At 40.0% G+C, this 23,840-nt stretch overlaps 1 protein-coding gene across 1 annotated transcript in view; it reads left to right on the forward strand.

Moving 5' to 3' along the window:
* The window catches only part of LOC311253307 (uncharacterized protein), a 35,279-nt gene extending 12,119 nt beyond the window's left edge, over positions 1 to 23,160 (forward strand). Inside the window, exons 2-5 of the mRNA XM_084347183.1 lie at positions 1,532 to 1,677; positions 16,491 to 16,668; positions 19,449 to 19,737; positions 19,981 to 23,160. Of these exons, the coding sequence (XP_084203309.1) occupies positions 19,452 to 19,737; positions 19,981 to 21,929 (2,235 nt within the window). The 5' untranslated portion in view covers positions 1,532 to 1,677; positions 16,491 to 16,668; positions 19,449 to 19,451 and the 3' untranslated portion in view covers positions 21,930 to 23,160. The remainder of the gene's footprint in view (positions 1 to 1,531; positions 1,678 to 16,490; positions 16,669 to 19,448; positions 19,738 to 19,980) is intronic.
* The last annotated feature ends 680 nt before the right edge of the window (positions 23,161 to 23,840 follow it).

Below are 23,840 nucleotides of genomic sequence, written 5' to 3' on the forward strand. Positions count from 1 at the left end.
TAAAAAATGGGTCTACTTTTACGACAATTGGGCAGGTTCTAGACTCGTCAGTCCAATCTGGCAACGCTGCACTCTAATTTAACCAATCTTTAGCTTAGTTTAGCTCCATGGATTTGAACTTCACTTCCCATGGCTACTTTCCATCGTAGTTTCAGATTAGTATTACATCTAACATGATTTGTAAAACAATTTAACTGACAAAAGTTTTCTTGAATCATCTTTTTTTAGCCATGCTAGCAAAGATATCAGTCAGTTGGCCCACCACTTTGGTCCAGACTCTGATATCTCAAAGATTATCGGATTGGTTGGTGTGAAATTTGGTGCAGATATTCCTGGTCTCCAGAGGATGAATCCTAATGACTTCTTAATCCTCTAAATATTGCTGCAGCGCCATCAGCAGGCCAAGGATTACAATTATGATGCCAAAGACTTTTGTTTACTATCGGTCTCAGTTGTACTCTGTGGTCCCGTATCCCTAGAAATCCACTTAGGGACGAGCGTCTGGTAGATGACTTGATCAAACACAGGACTCTGGTCTCATTTGAAGCTAAAAGTCATCTTTAACTTTTTGTTTTTCAGTTTTCAGCTACGACAAAACCACTTGGTTAGGTTAAGGAAAAGATCACGGCCTTGGTTAAAATAATAAGCAAACGTTTACTCTTAGTTTCACATGGGACACAAATGGTCCAATTCTGGCAGAAAGCCCTGAAGACAAACATCTGTATTGCTAGCATGTGCAGACTCAAGCGCTTTTGTTTTGTGCAAGAGTTTCGCAAATCTAGGGTTGCCATCTACACACAACCATACTTTGCGTCCGATGCTAAATGCAAATGTTAGCATGGTATGACGCTAAACTAAGATGGGTGAACATGCCTCCTGCTGAATGTCTGCATGTTAGCTTTTAGCTCGAAGCATCGCTATGCCTCAAAGGGCTGCACGCTTGGCTGTGAGCTCTGTGTCGTAGCAACTACGGTGCTGCTGATGTTAGCATTCAGCTCAAAGTAACGCTGTGCTTCGAGCTGCTAGCATGGCTGTAGACGCTTGGTTTTTGATTGAGCACAGGAGACGAGTACTGAGAGTGTGTGAAAAATAACAAAGTAAATGCTCTCATCCATTTTGGCTCTAAGGGCCTTTCGGTGTAAACATCTACAAATCTGCTGAGGAAGACTGTTTAATGCGACCGAAAGCTCCAGAACAGCTTCTGAGCTTTCGGTTGTTTTGCCAACTACTGTGTGTGCGCTGCGGTAGTCACGAAAACCTCCCCTTCTCAGCTAGCTCTTGACCTCAGCCAAAACCAAAGCGAGGACCCTGCCCTCAAATCTTCCTGCATGCAAAGAATGCGCCGAGAGGTCCAAGTCAAACGAGAATCTTCCTCCTCGTGATCTGTCGTCGGGCAGCTGATTGGGCTCCCTCTCTCTTTTTTGCCTCAGTTCGTCTCTAATAACTTCTAATGCTGCAAACACACAGCTCCAGGAGTGGTTTTTCTCTCTCACACACAGTTTTCCTCTCTCTCGCATTCATACATGCACAGATCCAGTGCTTCTCCTCTCGCTCAGCTTCGTGCAGCTCCACCCACCTGCAGATAAAAGCCAAACCCTCAGCAGAGCTGCTGCTCAGCGTCTGTCCCAACACTGCTCACAGCTTTGTGATACTCCAGCAGCAGCAGCAACACAAAAGGTAAGTGATGCGTCACCACTGGCACAACAGGATTTAATGATGTTTTGGTTGGCATGGGCACCATGTGTAGGCTTTCATCAGCTCTGAAGGCATGGTTGAGCTTATTGTTTGATTTTGAATGTGTTTTTCTGCACACACTTTGGAAAATATTAACTTCTGGGATGGCACGTGAGGAAAAAAAGAAACTTCCCAAAAAATCCTGACTTCCCAAAATGTTTCATAAGAGCTCTGCTCCCTCTGCTGACAGAAGTCTCTGCAGACAAATGTCTGACAGTTTTCCAAAATGCAAAAGAAAATCCAAAAGGAGACACCTGGGAAGAATAACTCCGGCTTAAGCTTGTTAAAATAAATGCACGGCAGCAGCATCTTGACAGGATTTAGCACCGGTTAATGGAATGTCATGACATTTCTAGAAATCTTAGTTGCACGTCTTTCAACAAGGGAGGGAAAGAATCAGGCAGTTTTCCATCCAGAGCCGAAGAAGGAAAAGGATTAAGTGTTAAGAAGTTTTGTAGTTTTGAGTGTCTCATAAATTAGGATTAGAGTTTAGAGAGAGGGGGCTCTGTGGCAGCTGAGAAATGAGTCAGAGATGGAAAGTTTGGGCTTTTTTTTTTTTTGCTACCTATCTTCCACCTTAAACACGAGTCAGATCTCAGATTAACTCCTGTCCGATGCAAACTGACCAGATTCCTTTGCCTCTCTATCCTCTTGATCATGTGCACCTGCCAAGAAACAGTCGGGAATCCCTCGCTTCACGCCCGACGTGGATTTATCGTGATGTTAAACATGTCCGAGGTGAAGCTGTTGGACTGTTTTCTGCAGTGGAAACCTGTTGAGTAGCTGCTCTTACTTGCATTGAAAACCACCTTCAACTGAACCGTCTGACATCTGAGGCGATAATCTCCTTAATGCAAGAAATGTTAGTTTTTAACAGAACTGAGAACCTTCTCGTGCAGCTGTTTCTAATTTCTAACTCTCAGCCATTTAAAGTGATCCTGTTTTTCCTTACTTTGCACAAAAAAATCCCTCCTAATTAGGGGGAAAATGTGGTAACACACATGGTTGAGGTCGAAACTAGTTGTACAATTAACTCGCTGATAGTTTCTGATTACCGTGCTGTAACATTCGCAGTGTTGCGAGCAAAAGGGCCATCAGAACAATGTTGTTGTGGATTTTTGTCAGCAGCACCGTGGAAACACACACAACACCGCTCACTCTGCAGATGTGAGGAGGGTCAAGGAAGTTCAGATCGAGAAAATCTAGAGCTCCTTGACTTTGGGTTTAGCAGCGGCACGTTTGGTGTACGCCTGATTGTTTTCGAAGAAGTTAAGGATGGTTTAGTGGTATCATCTGGACCAACTACACTTGCATTTTTGCAGGGTGTTTGCTTTGTTTTACAACCACTGCACGCTTTTTTCCCCTATTAGCAAGAAGAGGTTTGGAGTTACTTGGACCAACAAGTTATGATCTGGATTACACTGCACATTTACATTTTTTATTAGGCTCGGGTCAATCAAATGTTTTTATCAGGTTGGAGTTACCGAAGATTTATAGTTTCGGGTCTGGGAATGAATAAAATTGTGTTGTTTTTTTGAGTGCATGTGTGTTTTTGTGTCCAAGGCCCTGAGGCTTAGCTGGATCCTCTCATGTGAACTCTGAGTTTTGGCCACAGATAGGCTTCACCTCTCCAAGTTCTTGCTGTCCAGTAGGAGAAAAATGTGATCCGTATCCCTTGAAAACCAATAAGCTTGTCAGGAATTGACTGCATTTGCCATCTTTTTAATGAAACGTGAATAGTTATTGAGATTAAATGATGATTAGGGAGCTTTAAAGGAGACATACTGTGCTCATTTCCAGGTTCATAACTGTATTTTGGGTTACTACTAGAATAGGTTTACATGATTTAATCCTCAAAAAGCACATCAGTGTTCTCATACAGTCCAGTGCTGCAGCTCTGTATTCCCCCTCTGTCTGAAACGCTCTGTTTTAGCTCCTGTCTCTTTAAGGCCCCCCCTCCTGAATACCCAGCCTGCTCTGATTGGTCAGCTCACACATGCCTGAGCCAGCAACGCTAACAACAACAGAGCAGCTGTGCTGAATCAATTGTCACGTGCCAAACTAACTGCTAGACTATAAATTATGAGTGGCATGTGATGTCACAAAGTCACGGAATTAAAGGCGGGACTACTGACGAGGCGTTCAGGAGCAGTGTTTTCTGTGGGAGAGAGGAGCTTCTGTTGGTGTGGACTTTTACATGCACATGAACATATGAACATACTGAAGGAAAGGTAAAACAACAAAAAAGCAAAATCGGTCTCCTTTAAAGGTGCTGTAGACAGTTTCTGTTGGACAGAGCTAGGCTAGCTGCTAACCTAGGCTAACCAGCTCAGTGCTGGAGCTTGTACAGTCATGTATCGTTCAGCACCCAAGTGAGTAAGGATATTTCCCAAAATGTCTAAGTTCAAGGGACAGTTCGCCCAAAGTTTAAATTCACCCTCATGCCAGTTGGGGAAAGTTTTCGTAGTCCGCAAAACATTTCTGGAGCTTCACAGCAAAGCAGCGTTGCAGCATTCTCCTAAACAACTGAAGTAGATGGGGACTTGTCTTAAAACAAAAAACAACTGAAAAAAAATCCCAAATTGCTTTGAAAAGATGTCATTTACAACCATTTTTAGCTGAAATCTTCACTGTAGCTCCCAAGCTAAAATCGTTAGCGTCGGCTCAACCGCGCAAAGACGTGTGTAAATAACATCTTTTCAAAGCAATTTGGGATCTCAGGGCGTCTGGAGACTTGGATTATGCTTGACGAGCTGAATGGAGCGATTTTATAGGCTCTTTCAGTGTTTTTTTTACGCTTCAAAACAAGTCCCCATCTACTTCAGTTGTTTAAGAGAACACTGTTTCACTATGAAGCTCCAGAAATGTTTGGTGGACTACGAAACTTCACCCAACTTTACATCGGCACGGGGGGGAGTGGATAATGAGTGAATTTGAATTTTTGGGTGAACTGTTCCTTTAACCATTTATAACAGGTTGAGTTTGCATAGCTTATCGTGCTGTGGTTGCATTCACTTACTTTCATCACAGAGGGAGCTGGAAGCTGCAGGCAAACTTGTGTCAAAGCCGTAAAGTTTTAATCCCCAGACTGTGTAGGAAAATCTGTGCAGATGCTTCTGTCAGCAGGTTGTGACTTCATAAATTTGTGACTCTGTTAATGTCTCTTGACAGCATTTTCTCCCGCTGTCTCGCTCTCAGACTCCTTTCACCGTTCTCACCTACCGAACAGGAAGTGTTTATGCAGCTCAGAGGGAATGTGTCTCTTGATCCCTGCAGCTGCAGCCTCTGTGATTCGAGGCCATGCGTCCAGCTGCTCGCCTGCTACCGTGCAGAGCGAAAATGTCTCAAAATATGAAATATAAATCACTTTCAGGATCGCGAGTGCTCTCTGCGAGCGATTAATCTCTCACATTAGCTGCCGTGGTGATCCGCTTAGCTCTCTTTGTGTGCGACAAGTGGCTGCTTAGTTTCAAAACGCCACGTTGGAATTACAGCTTTAAATTTAGCAGATTTATTGCAAAGTATCTTATCTAAACTCCTAAGTAGACGGAGTCGTAGTTCTTATTATCCCTCGTAAATACTCCACTGTAAAAACATCTGGACAGTAGTGAAAGGGAGGATCATATTTTCTCTCGGAGTGGCGTATTTTTACGGTGTGACTGTGTAACACATTAAGCTCCCCGGGACTGTCGTCATATCCCATTACTGTCACAGGTCAGACCAGGCATGCATGTTTGCAGCGAGCCCCGAATGATCCCGGGGCCATTTTTATGATCTCAATAAATTGATATGTGTGTGAAGAAAAAAAAAAAAAAAGGAGAAAGTTTGCAAAAGCAGACAAACGGAAAACCCTCCATGACGGATCGCTTGCGCATTACGTGCAGTTACGGCTAGAAAAATGCTCTGGGGAAGCCATCATCAAAGTGAAATTGGGAGCAATAAACTCTCTCAAAGCAACATATAATCACCACCGAGTCATTTTTTTAATATTCGACCGCTCTCACGCTCCAAACGTCACCAATTACGGCTCCTCTGGAAGGTTTCGTTTGCCCACTTGTGCTATATTTTTGACGTCTGGCGTGTTGAAATTGCAAACGCATTCATCTTTTTTGATGTTGGAAAACTTCCGAGGTATTTGTGGTCAATTTGTGACGGAGCCTTTTTGGGCCCACATCAGGTTCATTGGCAGCGGCGGAGGAAGTATTCAGATTTAAGTGGACTAAAAATGCTCCATTACGAGGTAAAGTTCAAAGCGTGCGTACTAAGGACAGACGAATTAACAGCAAAAGTATCAAAAGTAAAAGTATTACATTATTAGATTGTTGCATCAATGTTAGAGGAGTGTTTTATTGTTACAGCTGCTCAACATGGAGCTCGTTTTAACTACTTTATACACTGTGAGGTACAGGTCAGTCCAGTGGTTTGCAGCCTAGGTGTGAGGTCTCCTCCAAATGGTCACAGCGTATATACGAGGGGTCAGCAAATGGTGTATGAAAATGTCTAATGTCTTTTTACACATGAATGTCAGGCCAGGCAGGACAGAGAAAGTCCATATATGGAGGTGACACAGGAGTTTCTAATGGGCTGATCGCACAGACGCTCCAGGTGCAGTCGCCTTGAAAACAGCTGGGATTAAAGTGTGTTTTGGACAAAACAGCGTGGTGCACCCGTGGAGCCGGCCATCATGTGTATCCAGGCCGTCGCACCAGAGGAAACAATGGTTCTGCTGGCCATCAGCCCCTAACACAGGACCGTCAGCCAGGAGACGTTGTTTGTGTCTCATGTTAAACCAAAAGTCAATGTTGACTTATTTGAACTTGTCACGTACGAAACATGACGAAACGTTATTATTTTTGTGTATTTGTATGGTACTGTTCTGTCTCCAGAGCTCACACCAAGACAGATTCAAATCAGTGTTTCAGTGAAATGATAATAAATCGTTAAATCCTGAATCAAAGCAAGATCATGAGCATGAAGTTTAACTGACCACGACAACGAATACCGCCTTGATATTGTTACCACGATGACAAAGGTCAAATAAGACACACAAAGCTTAAATGCTTAGACACGACCTGCAAGATCTCCTTAAAAGTGGGGTGCTATTTACACGCTATCCCATGAAATCACAATGTCGTAAGTTGATTAATTGTTCTGAAAGAAGAAAAAGTTCTGCTTTGAATAAAAAACGTTGAATAATTTCACATCTTGGGACCTCAAACAGCCATTTAAATGAAACCATGTGAGACACTTAGAGAGGAAATCAGAATTTGGTGGAACAGCTCACATAAAAAACATATAAAAAAAAAAAAAACATGGAAATGCTGGACTTTTTTTTTTTAAAAGGGCAAAATATGAGTTTTTGGCTGATACACACTGGAAACAGACTTTAGACTTGAAATGAAACCATGTGGTACGTGAAGCTTCATGTCGCTCCACTGAAATGAAACAATTAAGCTTTCAGTGGAGTAAAAGGTACAATATCACCTCTGAGACACGGCTTAGAAGTATAAAAAAGGAAGAAAATGGAGTACAAGTACTTCAAAATTGTACCTAAATACATGTACTTTGTTACTTTCCACTCACTGGAAAGATTCAGAACCAGAAGTCCGGAGACGGCATGCGGCCCGTTGCACAGCGCTGGCTGTTCTGTTCAGATTTACACAGTACACAAAATCTATTTATGCAGCTGCAAACTGCAGAATTCCCCACTGGAGTCTGTGGTTTAAAGCGTAGTATAAAACGATCAGATCTGATTATCGGCCAGACGTTGTTATTGCCTATAAAAATAATCATTCACTAGCGGAGTGTCCCTTCGAGAGCCAGTTCAAATATGAAAAACCGCACGAGGGTCAGGCGAAAAGCTGGACAAGCCTGAAAAACCTTGAGAGTGTTTCCTTCCTGCTGCGCGAGACGGTGGAACATGTCCTGTTGAACAGAGGAGCGGATTCAAAAATGCGTTTCTTCCCACCCTCGCTTCCCATTTTTATAACTTCTGTGAAAAAGACTTAAAGTGCTCCTTAGTGCTGCATCGCTATTAATGCTCTCCACAGACACCAGATACTCTGTTTTGACAGAACTCAAAGCTAATAGGAAAATAATTCCCCTCCCGCTCCCGGTCCCTGCCTGAAATGAAAATTGTGGCCAGACATCGGGTGAGTTGTGGTTCCCTGAGCAGCAGGAGAGGGAAAATCTGTCAATGAGAGGAGTGGGAGGGAGGTGTCGCTGCAATTATGTGCATGTACATACGTCAGAGGATGCTACTTCCTCTCGTGGTCGCCTGGTTATTTGGAGTATCGTGTGTTAAAAAATGAGGCTCCTCAATCCGGCTAAAGGTCGGCTGACCCCTCCGCCTCGTCCAGTGCGAGGCCTCTGAAGGCGACCCCGGCCTTCGCTCTGCAAAGAGATCGAGTAGGTGTGAAGGAATGCTGAAATCTGCTTGGATCTCGGTGATATCCCCTTCCCTTCACGTCGAGATACGCTGAGCTGTGGGGGGAAAATGTTCATCGATGATTGAGGCGGGATAAATCACCTGCTCGGAGACAGAAAGGGCAGCGATCGCAGAGAAGAAAAACAGCTTCACATCCAGAATGTACTCCAAATATGACTTGTGGTCTGCAAGAATAATGCACTGAGAGGCTGTTGTTGCTGGAAAATGGTGGGCGTGAGTCACAAAACCAACGTCCGGTATTAATAACACACAGAACAACAATAAATCTGAGAGGACAAGTGTGCTTAAATCACAGAAAATATAGTGTTTGTGAGGATGACTTGATCTTTTACTGCCTCTCAAAGCACATTTATCCAGTTACTAAAGAAAAAGTATGAAAACTTATGAGACACAAAGTCCAAACATTAGATAAAGTGTCCAAATTTGTTGGTAATTACTTTTTAATACTTTTCGTCTCAAAACTTTGACTTTTTATTAACAAATTAGGACTTTCTGTCCCATACTTTTGACTTTTAAACTCACATTTCAACTTCTTATCTCATAACTGACATTTTATTTAACAACTTTGACTTTTTAGCTAAAAATTTCAACTTTTCGTCTCATAATTTTGTCTTTTTGTCTCATAATTTTGACTTTTTGTTTATAATTTCAACTTTTTATCTCATAATCTTGTCTTTTTATCTCAAAATTTTGACTTTTTATCTGATAAATTCAAGTTTTGTAACTTTTTTAACTCATAATTTCAATTTCTTATCTCACAACTGACGTTTTATCTAATAACTTTGACTTTCCCCCAAAAAACTTTTCTCAAAATTCAAACTTTTTTTCACTTAACTTTTCTCAAAATTCTGACTTTTTTTCCCTCAATTGTTTTGTCTAATAATTTTGACCTTTTAATCAACATTATTAGTCAACAATTCTGGGACAAAAAGTCCATATCTGTTGATAAAAAGTTAAAAATTGAGACAAAAAGTCAAAATTATTAGGTAAAAGTCAGTTATTAGATAAAAAGTCAAAATTATTAGTTAAAAGTCAAAATTATGAGACAAAAAGTGAAAATTTTGAAACAAAAAGTCAAAATGTGTTGATTAAAAAGTCAAAGTTGTGAGACAAAAAGTCAAAGTTGTGAGACAAAAAGTCAATTTTTTTAAACAAGTAGTCAAAATTTGTTGATAAAAAGTCAAAGTTTTAGACTAAAAGTCAAAACTATGAGACAGAAAGTCTAAGTTATGAGACAGAAAGTCGAAGTTATTAGATAAATCAAGTCTAGTTTCATATTATTTTTAACTGGCAGAAATTGGCTCCTGTACAGTGAGTCCTCCACACTGTGTGGAAAACACCATCAACTCAGACTGATTGACGTATTGATGGGTTGAAACTTAAATGTTAAAAATGGAGTTTGGCGCCCTCTGTTGAACCTCAAGCTTCACTGCCGGCTTTGTCTGCAGTGTTTCACAACTTTTTCACAACTGTTAACATCAGCTGTAGATAGATGTAAACACTGTATATTGAGGTTATAAACAGGGCTGGAACTGATCATTTGGTCTATGAAACGTCAGGAAACAGTGAAAACTGCCCTTTAATCTTACTCTCAACCCAAGGAGAAGTCTAAAAAGTGCTTATTTTGCAAATCTTCACATTTCAGAGGCTGGAAACAGGAATTTTTCAGCAATTTTTGCCTGAAAAATTAATCAAAATTGACAAATTTATGGCAGGTGGTCGCCCAGAGAATCAGTGCAGAGCTGGAGTGTTTTTCATATAAAGGTTAGGTTATAACAGCAACAACTCACACACACACACTCTCTCTCTCACACACACACACACACGCAAATGGTCACACGCACACACACACACACACACACACCCACACACAGGTGCATTCCCCAGATGTCGTCTTGGCGCTCACACTGCCTCCTGTCAGCTGATCGTTGCATTCCTCTGAGTCCGTGTGTGTGTGTTCGTTCGTGTGTGTGTGTGTGTGTGCGTGTGTGTGAATGAAGCCTTTCACACTGCGCTGACAACAGTTGCATGTTTTTTGCATTATTATTTCGAAGTACTGCTGGTAAAAATATCAAGAGGGCTTATTTTCTACCCATAAATTCACCAAAAATGAAGAAATCCAGGCTCGTAGCTGCAGTCGGTAACAGTATGTAGGCAGTAAAGGAGAACAACATCTGTATTGTTCTTGGGTTTGCTGCTGCTCAGGTGATACAGAGGGTCAGCCAGTAATTGTCAGGTTGCTGGTTCAATCCCATGGCTACTTATCGTAAATTATTCACATCTATGGCAAGAAGTATGAGTTAGTTTGAACAAAAAGCACATACCCAGTTAATGTAATGTAATATTTGTATATAATAAAAAAGCAGAAGAAGCATTTTAACACGTTTTTCTTTCATTCTGAAAACAAAATTGATTATAACTTTGTACATTTACTTAAGCACTTTACTTTTGTCTATTTACTTGGACGTAATTTAAGATACTTCACATGAGTATTTCCATTTTCTACTACTGTACACTTCTGCCCTGCTATATTTCAGAGGGGAAATGTGTAATTTTCCCTGTTTTTAACTAATTATACAAAATACAATCGATTAAAAAAATGAATGCACTTGGATAAAGACAAGAGATACAAACATGAATGCATCAATGATTATAATCCTTCTTACTCATAAATACAAATACTTTTATACACAAAATTGTATTTACACGTAAAAGTATTACCATTAAAATACACCTCAAGTATATAAAAAGTACTTCTTTTGGCAAAATGGCCCATTTCAGAATATAGGTCCTATGTGAAAGTATAATAAATATTTGAATTCCTGACTCACAGTTAATAAACATTTGTCATTTTTTGCATTTTATTATCAATTTATAAAACGTACTTATGCTAGGCTGCTTAGCTACTCAGCTAGCTACTACAACAGAAGGCTAATGTTCACTAAACTTGTTATAATGATACAAAAAAAAGTAAAAGATATAAATTGGGGGATTTTTTAGGAATACCTGAAATATGAAATGCTGAAATACAATATATATAAAAAGAATAACAGCAAATATTCACTTTGAATCACCTCCAAAATAAGATTTGTAAGCACAACATGACCATAAATCATTGCAGTGCACTCCAACATGTTTTCATTTCAGTTTGTCCTGCAGCGCTGTTCGCTGCCTGCTCTTATTGTGAAAGAACGACCCTCTGCAATCTGTTTAAAACACAAAAGCCAGGACTGACCGCAAGCAATTAAGACTGGCACCCGTATCTGTAAGCAATGACATGCCTCCGTTCCTCAGTGTTTGTTTATCGAGCGGCAGAGTCGCCCATCTGGAATCGGTCAGGAGGGGGAACGCAGAGCAGAAATGGAAATTTGATTATTTTTCAAAGCCAAGCTGGAGGTGATAAAAGACTTGTGGCTCATCACCAAGCGGAGCCGGCTGTGGTTGTAAGCGTTGGCGAAGAGGTTCAGAGGGACCAGCATCCATCCTGCAGTCTTTGTTGCATGGGATTGTCATCAAGCGAGGGGGGAATCTGGAGGTGTCTGAGGAGTTTTCATCAGAGTTGAGACATGAAAGCAAGAAAGTTGTGTGAATAATGGAGCCTGTTTGGTGTTTGTTGAGATGTGAGGAGGACACAGTGGGATTCAAGGGTGTCATGTCGAGATATTTATTGTGGAGCTGTTCGAATACAAACACACGCAGCGGGATTTTCTTCCTTCAGTAACACAGAAATTGAAGTTTTCTAGCTGCCAATAATGCAAAATCAGCACAGTGGAAGCCTCTTTTGCTGTATATCACCTCTGTTCAATCAAATTGAGCACTATAGCGTATGATCCTTTTCCGCCCTGTGGCCTGCAACAGCCAATGTGTGATTTCATAGACAGGAGAACCGCTCATTGTTCCAGCCCCTCTCTCCTGAGCCACTTACATGAACCCCGACCGTCTTATTTGATAGTTCCCAGTCTTCTTGGAGTCGTCCGTTATCACCATTGATGTTTTCTTTCATGCAGGACACAAACAGCGGCTTCCTGGGTTAAAAATCATGTGTTTTTACCAACTCATTTTGAAAAGTCAAAATTATGAGAGAAAAAGTCAGTTACTTGATAAAAAGTCAAAATGATTAGATAAAAAGTCAAAGTTATAAGATAAAAAGTCAAAAATTATGAGACAAAAAGTCAAAATTATGAGAGAGAAAGTCAAAATGAGACAAAAAGTCAAAGTTATTAGATAAAAAGTCAAAATTATTAGATAAAAAGTCAGAATTATGAGAAAAAGTAAATATTATGAGAAAAAAAGTCAAAATTATGAGATAAAAAGTCAGTTACTTGATAAAAAGTCAAAGTTATAAGATAAAAAGTAAAAATTATGAGATGAAAAGTCAAAATTTGTTGATAAAAAGTCAAAATCTGAGACAGCTTTTCAACAAGACGTTGGGAAACTCCCAGCCATATGAAGCTGAGACTGATTGATCATAATTTAATAAACTCAATAAATCATTCCCCGTCACTACATGGTTGCTCATCAATGAGTCATAATCGATAGCTTGTGTTTTTGCTGGAAAAAGTAGTTCCTGTTGAATCTCCACAAACACCACCTGACCCTGTGAGAACTTCACGACAGCCCGTGTGATGGAAAACAGAAGTAAAGCAGAACCGGATCACTTAATTTGTTGTGTTGAAACATTTGCCATGCAGCATAGTCAAAGCTAAACATACAGACATTGTTACATCCGTATAACTCAATACTTTTCATTCTGCGGTCCAGACATCCTATTAGACTGTCTGGAAACCAAAAGATGACTGATGATACGGACGTTCTGTAATCAAAGCCTCTCTCTTCAATTTAATTGGTAGCTACATTTGAGTAAATAGCATATTTTGCTCTCTCATGTAAGAAGCACTCAGGCGGATCGTCGGATGGAAAAATTAAAAGAACAAATGCCGTGAAAATTGTTCCAGTTGTTCGGCCGCTGTTATTTCAAAACAAACACCGTGTTTGTGTATTTGATGGTGAAGCCAAGCGGAGATTGCTCACTGGCAGCAGGACGCAATAACACAGCATGTTTTTTAAAGGATGGATGTTTGGACAGTTTGCGGTGCTGCTCTTATTACTTTATTACACTGTTCTCACAAGAGTCAATGTGCACGACTGTCCATCCACAGCGCTCATCATTCATTGTGTTCATCATTGAAATGTGGTGTTTTAATGGTAATTGCACATGTAACAGTTTTTTCTTCATTAAGTATCAAGAAAAACATCTAAAGAGAGGTCAACACAACTATTGTTAAACACCTTAAAGACAGCATTTTTTCATTGTTACTGCTTTTAGTAGAACAATGTAAAATAAATATAACACAAGGACAGAAAACGTGAAGTTTCACAGAGATACCTGTTGATCCGTAAATACAACTCAGGCTATAGTTGCACAAGGGAAAAGTGAAACAGAATAAATACAAATAAATAAATACAATAATACACTTTATTATTATATATTTTTCTATTTCTTAAAAGAGAATGGTAAGTAACAATAAGAGTGAGTAGTATTAAATCATGAGTAAAGGCTTGGAAAGACTAATTATTGTAAGTTATTGTTACATTTACTTGTTGTGCTATATCCATATTTGTATGCTGTATGCATTGACTTCTAATGACTTCAAAGTAAAAGTCATTAGAAGTCAATGGTATATAAATAAATAAAGTAATATATATAATTTAGAGTTTCAATAGCTTGGATGTCTGTTACTCTCTGCCTGTCATGAACATTATGTCACTTTCAGTCTTATGAACTGTGCACACCCTTTAAAATATGGTGTTACTGAACACTTTATTCCTTTTTTTTTAATGTTTATACAGATTCAATGGTGTAACTTCCACTGAGGATGGGAGGACGTATCCACCCATCCTCAGCTCTCTGTCCTCAGACTGTCCAGCTGCCAGAGTTCAAAATGTGAGAAGATCAAAGCTGATAAAAATGTTCCTACACGTATCTGACTCGCCTTCAGTTTTTACAGTACGTCAGACTTTGGTTTTAACTCTCAGGCTGCATAAAAACTAAGTCCTCAACCCTTCCCCACGTGTCTCTGAAGCATAAGTTCATACAGATGCATCTCTGCCAAAAGCTGCGTCCAACTTCCTAAACGTTCAGTCTCTGCTCCTCATGCGGCTCGTCCACCAAACGGAGTCTGACGTGTTTTTGTCTGCAGCGACCCTGTTAGTCATGGAGTCTGAACATGTGTTTCAGAGTCCGTCCTCTTTGTTTTGCCGACTTATTGTTTCACAGAGGTCGTCTCGTTTCCTCGCCAAAGCATGTGTTCCCTCTTTGCCTGCAGAGAAGAGGGTTGTACTGTGGGAGAACAAGAGGTTTTTGACTGGAGTGACGATCAGCTCAACGTCTTCACGTGTGATATCATGTTCGATTTAGAGGGTCAATATGTGAGCATCAGTCCCGTGGTGGTTTTATATCTGGAAAGGATGTTTGACAAATTCACTCCAGCACTGGAGAGGAGGGAAACGTATAAAAGAAACTGTTTAGTCTGGCTGTAATAGCTGCGTTTGGTGTGGAAACACACGTTTTAGTCAGTTGACGAGCTGTTTTCAATTACATCGTCACATTTTCGCTATAGAAATGTAAAAACACACATTTAGTCCTTTTTATTTGACAACTTTTTGTCCCTTTGTCTCACCCCCACATCACCTGCTTTATTTTACAGCAGCTTTCTTCTTACCTTCAGGTTTTTCACTTCTATGTATAAGTACTTCCTCAGAAAATCTGAAAAAAATCACAGCACTTTCACATTTTGAATAAAACAGCAAACAAATCACGTCATGTTTTTCTTTTTTAATACATTTTATTTTTCAACTTAAGATCAGATGCTAACTTGTTTTGGCCTGAAGTCTTCATCGGGACCTATATGAAAGCAGTGAGCTCCGTTTTAAAGAGATAAATTATGTCCTAAAATTATGATTCAACAGAAAACAAGGAAGAAGAGCAAAAAAAATAGACAAGGCAGACAGAAAAAACTGAAATAGAATAAAAAATAGAATATATTGATTTATTAGAAATGTAACAAAAAATGTCAAAAACAGAAATTAAAGCAATAAAATAAATTAAAGAGAATATAAATGAAAAAAGAAAAACAAGATATATCATCACATAGTGAACCTTCAATCTAAAATTCTCAAACTTGAAAAAATATTAATTTATTTCCATTTTAATTCACAGTTCTCAAACATTTAACATCACAGCTGCTGTTGTCATGAAGCTGATGAACAGTGAAACAGATCAGAGGTCAGTGACAGTGACTCAGTGTGAACAGTGTTGGGTGGACTGTCTGCAGGCTCTGTCCATGGTGCTGGATCTGTACATTGTATTTACCATCTGAGTCTGTTAATGTCAGTCAGACTGCAGGTTTTCATATGAGGTTTAAAATATGCTTTAAATTTTCTTCTCAACATTTTTAAGAATTTATAAACTGCATGAATGATTTGATGATGATGTGTGAGGAAAAATCCCATTTGACTAATATTATTACTGAAAGTGTAACTTCATATATTCTGCTCTCTTCTATTTATCTTTCAGTTTATGTCTGTAGTTATTTTTACATTTCCATTCACACTTTTCATTTTATCTGTATATATATATATATATATATAATATGTATGTACTTAAGGATTCAAGACTCAGTACTACGATACTGTACATTAAAATCTGTTTTTTTGACAGTTGCACTGTTGTTGCACTGTCAAGTCTTGATTTGTAAAATCAATAAATCATTGGTAAACTATTCTTTAAAAAAAGAGTGAACAGTTTCGATTTAAAATTAAGCTTGACATCCCTAATATCTTGCAAATATACTACTAAAGACCTGCAAGACTTTATAGGCATGGGCTGGAGTAGATCGGGAACTGAGGAGTGGCTGAGGATTGTGTTGCTGGTTGCACACTGAAAAGATAAAGTTCTATATTTTACTTCTGAGACTATTATAACAACCTAACACCAAATAAATTGAACTTCATAGCCTGAGACTTGTCAGTAGTCCACACTCATAAAGCAGAGGATGTTTCATACTGACGTTTAGCTTCTAGACAGGCTGCAAAGACACAGTTTTATGATTTTACTCTTCTGTTACATTTATTTTTTAATATCCCCGTCCCTGCATTCCTCAAGCAAAAGAGGTGCGTCTCAGCATAACTGTATCGAGGCCAAAATATGTCTACCAGGTGGAGATGGCAGCTTAGTGTTACAAACCCCAGGCCTCTGCGAAAGGTCACCACCTGACATTCATCGAAGCTGACATTCATATTTTCACAGGGCCCGGCAGGACTGCAGCTAACACCTGGCTGGATCCCGTGCATGGCCACTGTCCCGCTCACGCCCTGGAAGAGACCCAGAAAAGCAGCGTAAAGTGAGTGGAGGAAGAGGAGAGACCAGAGGAAGGAGGCCGGAGGGAGCGACAACCTTCAGTTTTGAGAGGAAGAAAAATCTTAAAGTAAGAGAATCTGTCACTTTGAAATACACACTGCACTCAAAACAAGATAACTCAAATTATAAAGGTGAATCTGTGTGTTCATTTCTGTTAAGATCTATAAAGTACAAAACCATAATGCTACCAGACTTTATGTAGATGTATATGTTATGAGCAGCAACTGCAGTCAGTACAATTGTTGTTTTTAGGCTTAATTATGTATTGATTTATGAAGGAATCCAGAAGGGTTGATGGTTTGCAATAAAATCAAAAAAGTCTAATTAACATGAAATTCACAAAAAAAGTCCTCAGTCTCAATTTCCACCAACAAAACCAACCACCAAAGAAATTTAGTGAAAAATAGTGATCAACCAAACCCTATACAAATTTAACTTTAATTTATATTTAACAATATAAATGTTTGGTAAACTGAATCATCCTACAATGTTATCTGAAACATTTTAGCAGCCATTTTTTTCGATCTGTTTTTTAGGAATAAAAAATATATATCAAAATCAGCCTTAAACGTGTTGACTAATGTAGGCACCTGACGTGGTGTGGTAAGTCATAATTGCAACAAAATCGCATATGAAATTCACATTTATATTTTATTGTGTGAATTGTTTATCAGGGTTATAGCTTAATATGGAGAAACACTGAAGTCATTAGTCTTAATTTCCTCCCTCATAACCAACCACCAGACCAACCAAACTCCATACAATTTTTGCCATATTTAACAAAATAATTTTTAGTAAATCTAATCATCCTATAATATATCACAATGTTGTTTAAAGCATTTTTGCAACAAATGTTTAAGTTGTCTTTTCAATGTGTATACACGTAACTACACAGATCAGGAATCATGTGCTAATAATATTCTACAGTTAACATATTCAGCCTGACTTAGTTTGCTTTCTTTAGATAATTGCTCAGAAAAATGTACCCAAGTCTTATTTCAATTATTTCAGCTCTCCAGTAACTTTTGATCTCTTTGGGACTGTTTCAGGACGCACAAATACCACAGCGGGTAAAAACATACACTCACCCATCGCAGTTTATTTTCACACCGTGCACTTGGCAGCACTTAGCCAATCTCTTTAGTGCAGACATGTTTAAAGGATTAAGGATTATGTTCAAAAGTGACCACGTCCCCTGCGGGGCCTCTTAATTACGATATATATGTTTTAGCAGCGTGTGCTGTATGTAATTCACTTCAAGGATATGAGACTCTGAGGCTTTTTACACAGTATGTTTGAATAGATGTGTAAACAATGGGGAGGAAGGACGAGAGGGTGAGCGCCCACAGTCAGGCGGTGGAGGGTTTTTGTTTCTTTTCTGGTTTGACCGCAGTGGGTTTCATAAGACCCGCTGTGTGTGTGTGTGTGTGTGTGTGTGTGTGTGTGTGTGTGTGTGTGTGTGTGTGTGTGTGTTGGATTTTGAAATAATTTCTGCGAGATGGAAGAGCACAGCCTGCTGGTGGTGGACCAACATGATGCCCGATTCTCTGATTTGATGGCACATAAATAGTATGTGTTAATTCCAGTGGTGTGTATTACAGACTGCAGGACTTCAAGTGGTGAGAGAACGGACATGAGTGACCATTTAAAGGTCCAATGTGAAGGTTTTTATTGGGATCTATTGGCAGAAATGGTCTTTAATATTCTTAGGTTTCCATTACTGTATAATTACCTGAAAGTAAGAAGCGTTGTGAAGAAGTTATGAAAAATGAAACGTGTTCATAACTGAGTTAGCTTAGCCACTTTGTCAGCTGTGATTCTTCGATAGTACTGCAGGGATCAGGACAAGCACGTCATTAGTTTAAGACACATTTCCGTGCCGCGCCGAGCCCAACAAAGTAAAGCCAGGCTGGAAGTTGTATATAAATGGTAAAACGCCATAGGGGTACTCAGTTGGATGCGAACTTGAAGTACACCACTAGATGCCACTAAATCCTACATACTGGACTTTTAAAGAGGCACTTTTTACGACTATGATCATGATGTCATAGTGATGTCCCCAGGGTTAACTTGGCTTTGGCCTGTTGATGAGACTATACCAGAAAGACTTTGTATACAAACTGAAGGTGTGTAGTTGTGAAAGATGTCAATCTATACCAGGTAAAACAAAATACAGAATCTACCTGTGGTCTCCATCTAGGGGGTTTGAGATAGTTGCTTGTCACTCCCCAATATCTCTATTTAAACATATTTGCAGGAGTGATGAGGTTGGGGTCTAGACGCTAGACTCTATATTCTGCTGCTAAGCCCTATGTTGCACTATTAGTAAAAATGTCACATCTTGTTTAGGAGCTCCACCAAAGATATTTTTTTCTTGGCCCCTGGATAAACTTTTTTTCTTTTACTTCACTGAAATCTCTTGAAAAGTTTTAGAGACATCCTACTAACAGACAGACAACCAATGGGACTGAAAACAGTACAGTAACAGCTTTTGTGCATGGGCGTCAAAGGTATAATGACTTCAGACTTTGGGACTTGGGACAAGACTAATTTTGGGCTAACTGCATCATCTTATGTCAGTCATCTGAACCACAAATCAGACTTGCACATTTTTTAATAACTTTTTATGTTTATTCATCATCGTCAGATAATATTGGTCATTTCACAAAATCTCTTTCAGAGCGTAAAAATTCAACTTGATGATAATAAATGATAAACGAACACGATGCACCTTTACAAGATGCATTGAAAAATTGAAAATAATAGGCTTTATTAGTTCACAGTTACAAAGAGACCTATATAAGGACACTGCATTACCTTTTAAACTTGTTTTTTTCTCCACTGCAGAAAATGGTGGCTGTCCCCCTCCATTCTATCTATCTGCTCATCACAGTGTTCCAGCTGTGTTTACTACACTTTGCCCATGGTGGGGCGTATTATGGACATAAACAACCACCTCAACAACACCAGCCCTTGCCACAGTACAATGATGGGTATCCTCAGCAACAGTTTATGGGGAATGAGATGCCACACCTGCCTTACGGCAAAGAAGGCCCATTACTGCCTCAGTATGGGAAAGAGCTTCCTCAGCTGCCTTTGCAAATGGGCAAAGAGAGGCCACTGACTGATAGCAAAGGTGAGGTCAACATTCCTGTCAACTATGTTGTTCTTGATGCTTGATTTAATAAAAGGACAATGCTAACAAATGACTAATTAAGTAACATAATCTATATATACCATTATTAAAAACGTTTTATGTTCATGTAAATGGCCTTGATATGCCATCAGATCATATCAGGACCATCTGTGATTGATGTATTTTCTTGATCAGTGCTGATTTATTTAGTAAATCTTCACTTCTGTCTCCCTCCTTTTACAGGACAAACATTCCCCAGGGGGGCTAAAGGTCCACCTCCCCCTGGTCCTGGTGGAGAAGGTCTCAGAGAGGGACCTCAAGGAGTTCAGGGCCCCACGGGACCACCAGGACCACCAGGACCACAAGGCCCCTCTGGGCTACCAGGCCAAGGAATGCCAGGATTGCCAGGAAAGCCAGGCCCTCCTGGTCCTCAAGGCTACCCAGGAATTGGAAAACCTGGCATGCCAGGATTGCCAGGAAAACCGGGAGGACCTGGATTACCAGGACCAAAAGGTGACCTTGGTCCTAATGGTGGTGAAGGACCAACTGGACTTTCTGGGCCTCCAGGGCTCCCAGGTCCTCCTGGACTACCTGGGATATCGAAACCTGGAGGTCAGGGGCTGCCCGGACAGGGAGGTCATCGAGGGGAGCCTGGCCAAAAAGGTCCACCAGGGTTTCCTGGTCCTCAAGGCTCCAAGGGGGATAAGGGACTTGGTCTACCTGGTTTGCCAGGTTTAAAAGGACCTAGTGGACCACCAGGCCCACCTGGAAATGCGGGCATCCCTGGGGTTGGCAAACCAGGCCTTAATGGTCTCCCTGGACAGCCAGGGATACCAGGAAAACCTGGTCCTCCTGGAGAGCCAGGAATGGCAGGGCCACCAGGTGAAAGTGGTCAATCAGGAGTACCAGGCTTACCAGGAATTGGAAAACCAGGAATAGATGGTGTCAGAGGGCAACCAGGACTGTCTGGAGGTAAAGGGGAACCAGGCCCTCCTGGTTTACCAGGAGGTCCAGGCTTGCCAGGCTATGGTAAACCAGGGTTTCCTGGACCTAAGGGTCACAAGGGGCATGCTGGTCTGCCTGGACCTCCAGGTCTTAAAGGTGATAAAGGTCACGGAGGTCTTCCTGGGGTCATCGGCCCCACTGGACCTAGTGGTATTCCTGGCCCACCAGGTCCAATAGGGCCTTCTGGTAGTCTTGGCTTCCCAGGGCAAAAGGGAGAAGACGGTTTAATGGGATCAAAAGGATATCCTGGAGTTAAGGGTGAATTAGGACCACCGGGTCTTCCAGGACAGCCAGGTTTATCAGGAGCAGATGGGCAACCAGGACAAAGAGGTTTTCAAGGACCCATTGGCCCCAAAGGAGAACCTGGAATGAGGGGTTTACCTGGTGCCCCTGGTGGTGCAGGAGTATCTGGACCAAGAGGAGAGAGTGGACAACCTGGAGAAAAAGGCCACCAGGGACCACAGGGTATCCCAGGGCTTACAGGACCAGGGGGACCAATTGGACCTCCTGGGCTACCAGGGCAGAAAGGCGAATCAGGTCTGCATGGTGCACCTGGCTATCCTGGTGAGGGAAAGCAAGGAGTCCCTGGTCAAATTGGTCCTCAAGGTAAACCTGGTCCAAGTGGCCCTGCTGGACTTCCCGGGCCACCAGGACAACCTGGACCCCCTGGTCCTCCAGGACTACCTGCTACATCTCCTGACCTCGGACAGATCCTGCCCGTGTCCGGTCCACACAGTAGCCAAAAACAAGTGTACAAAAAGAATGGAGGGGACATTAGTGGAAATGGCCCAGAGATGCCTGCGTTCACGGCTAAGCTCACAAATCCATTCCCTCCTGTTGGCTCCCCTGTCATCTTTGACAAACTCCTTCACAATGGCAATCAGGACTACAATCCCCAGACTGGTATTTTCACCTGTAGTGTACCAGGGATCTACTACTTTGCTTACCATGTCCACTGCAAAGGAGGTAATGTGTGGGTGGCACTGATGAAGAACAATGAACCAGTCATGTACACATATGATGAGTACAAAAAGGGCTTGCTGGATCAGGCATCAGGGAGTGCTGTACTCCCGTTACGACATGGAGATACTGTGCATATACAGCTGCCATCCGACCAGGCTGCAGGACTTTATGCTGGTCAATATGTCCATTCCACATTTTCTGGGTACTTATTGTACCCAATGTAAGGAATGTGTATAAACAAAGGTGATAGTAATGACTTATTGATGGCAAATTTACCATAATTTTGGTAAAACTACTGCAGTCTCAAAGGTACAGTTCAAGTAGGTCAAGTTAAATGGTTTACAATGAGTGGTGGAAGATAATCTTGTTTTTTATATAGTAGCAACATACTTCATTTACATCCAGCAATGGAGTCTCAGTCATTGGCTACGATATGTGAGGAGCAAAGTGTCTTGTGAGGGTTCTGAGTGGTGGAGAGCAAAGATAAAAAAAACAAACCAAAAAAAAAAAAAAAAAAACATACTACCAAATATTTCAGTTGTCTTAATAATGTCATAATTCTTGTATGTTTACATTGTGCATTTATTCGTATATCCGTCCACACACAATATATCATGACATGGCTGGAATAATTCCTGGAACAATGAGACTATATGTTGCAGAATTATATTCACTTTTCACTAATTTTTGCTTTACAGTTATATACTGTATACTGGGCACATACGAAGATACTAGAACATTGTACAATGCATTTAGTCACAACTATCAGTACATAATGGTGGGTTATGTATTTGAGGTCATCATACATTTACCGTTATTAAGTTATTATTAGTCTTTTTACGTCATTTTTGACAATGCAGCTTTTAAATACAACTAAATCTGACATTAAAAGTATTTGGGTGATATTTTTAAATCCAAATTCATATGTTTTTTTACACATTTCAGTCCAGAATGGAACCAAAAAAACACTATGCAGTTTTGTCCACAATTTGACAGTTGAACGATCTTTTTATTTTTTTTGCTTTTGACAGTTTGGTGTCACGATTTGTCTTGTTTTGTTTGTAATAAATATGAATTCTTTGAAAGGTTTTTGTCAATTTGTCAGTATTCTCTGTAATTTATTTGTTTGACTACTGATTACTTGTGTTAATTTCTTTGTATTAACAGTAAAAGATGGAATACATTCAAAAATGCAGAACATAACCTACACAAATATTCAAAAATTTCTTCTCACTCATACCCATTTATACCACCAAGTTTCAGCTTTTTTTACTTTGTGCTTTATTTCTTCAAACTGTGGATGTGCAATTTTGTGTTGTTTTTTTTCTATACCTATTTTTTGCTTTACTTTGGACAATGGTGCACAGCATTAAATGGTAAACTGTGCCTAAAGTATGTGAATTTTGATTTGTTTTCTTTGGTTAGATAATGGTTTAATAAAGAAATAGAAACATTTGCCTTGGCTTCATTATTGTCACACTTGAGCTTCCAACTATATATGTCTACTGCATGCAATGAACATTATCCAATCGAAAATATTACTGTTTTTCATGAATATTTTGATGCATTGTAAGAACCGAAAGAACCTGTTTTGGCGATAAGTGACCCAAACATCGTATGACTGCTTCAGTTGCAAAACAGCAAATGTATGATCTCAAAAGGCGTTCTCAAAACTCTTCATACATCAACAAAATCGCAAGCTGTGGAAGCCAATGTCAGCCAAAAAGGGTCCTGTAAGTCATTTTAATGAGACAAAATAATGACTTATCACAAAACAAAGACTTATCACAAAGCAATTAATTAGTTTGTATCTGAAAAAACACTCTCAAAACAATGAATTATGTCAAAAATAATGACTTAGTATCTCAAAATAATGAGAAATATTCCTCAAAATAAGGTATAGTAGAAAACATAATGACTTACAGGATCTTTTTTTTTCACACTGGTGGAAATCACGAAAAAATGTGATTAAAAAAAAATAAATCATGACAGCAAGATGTGTCAAGTTAAAAGATCAAACCTGCAATTACTTAAATGTAAATGCTTTGTGTGAAGATAACCTGCTTTGCAATGCATTTGCATGTTTACAACACACTGCTCATGTGTGTCTGTTTATGTCAATAAAGCTCTTGTGA

This window comes from Pagrus pagrus (assembly GCF_965226575.1).
Source record: "Pagrus pagrus genome assembly, chromosome: 24".
NCBI classification, from domain to species: Eukaryota; Metazoa; Chordata; class Actinopteri; order Spariformes; family Sparidae; genus Pagrus; species Pagrus pagrus.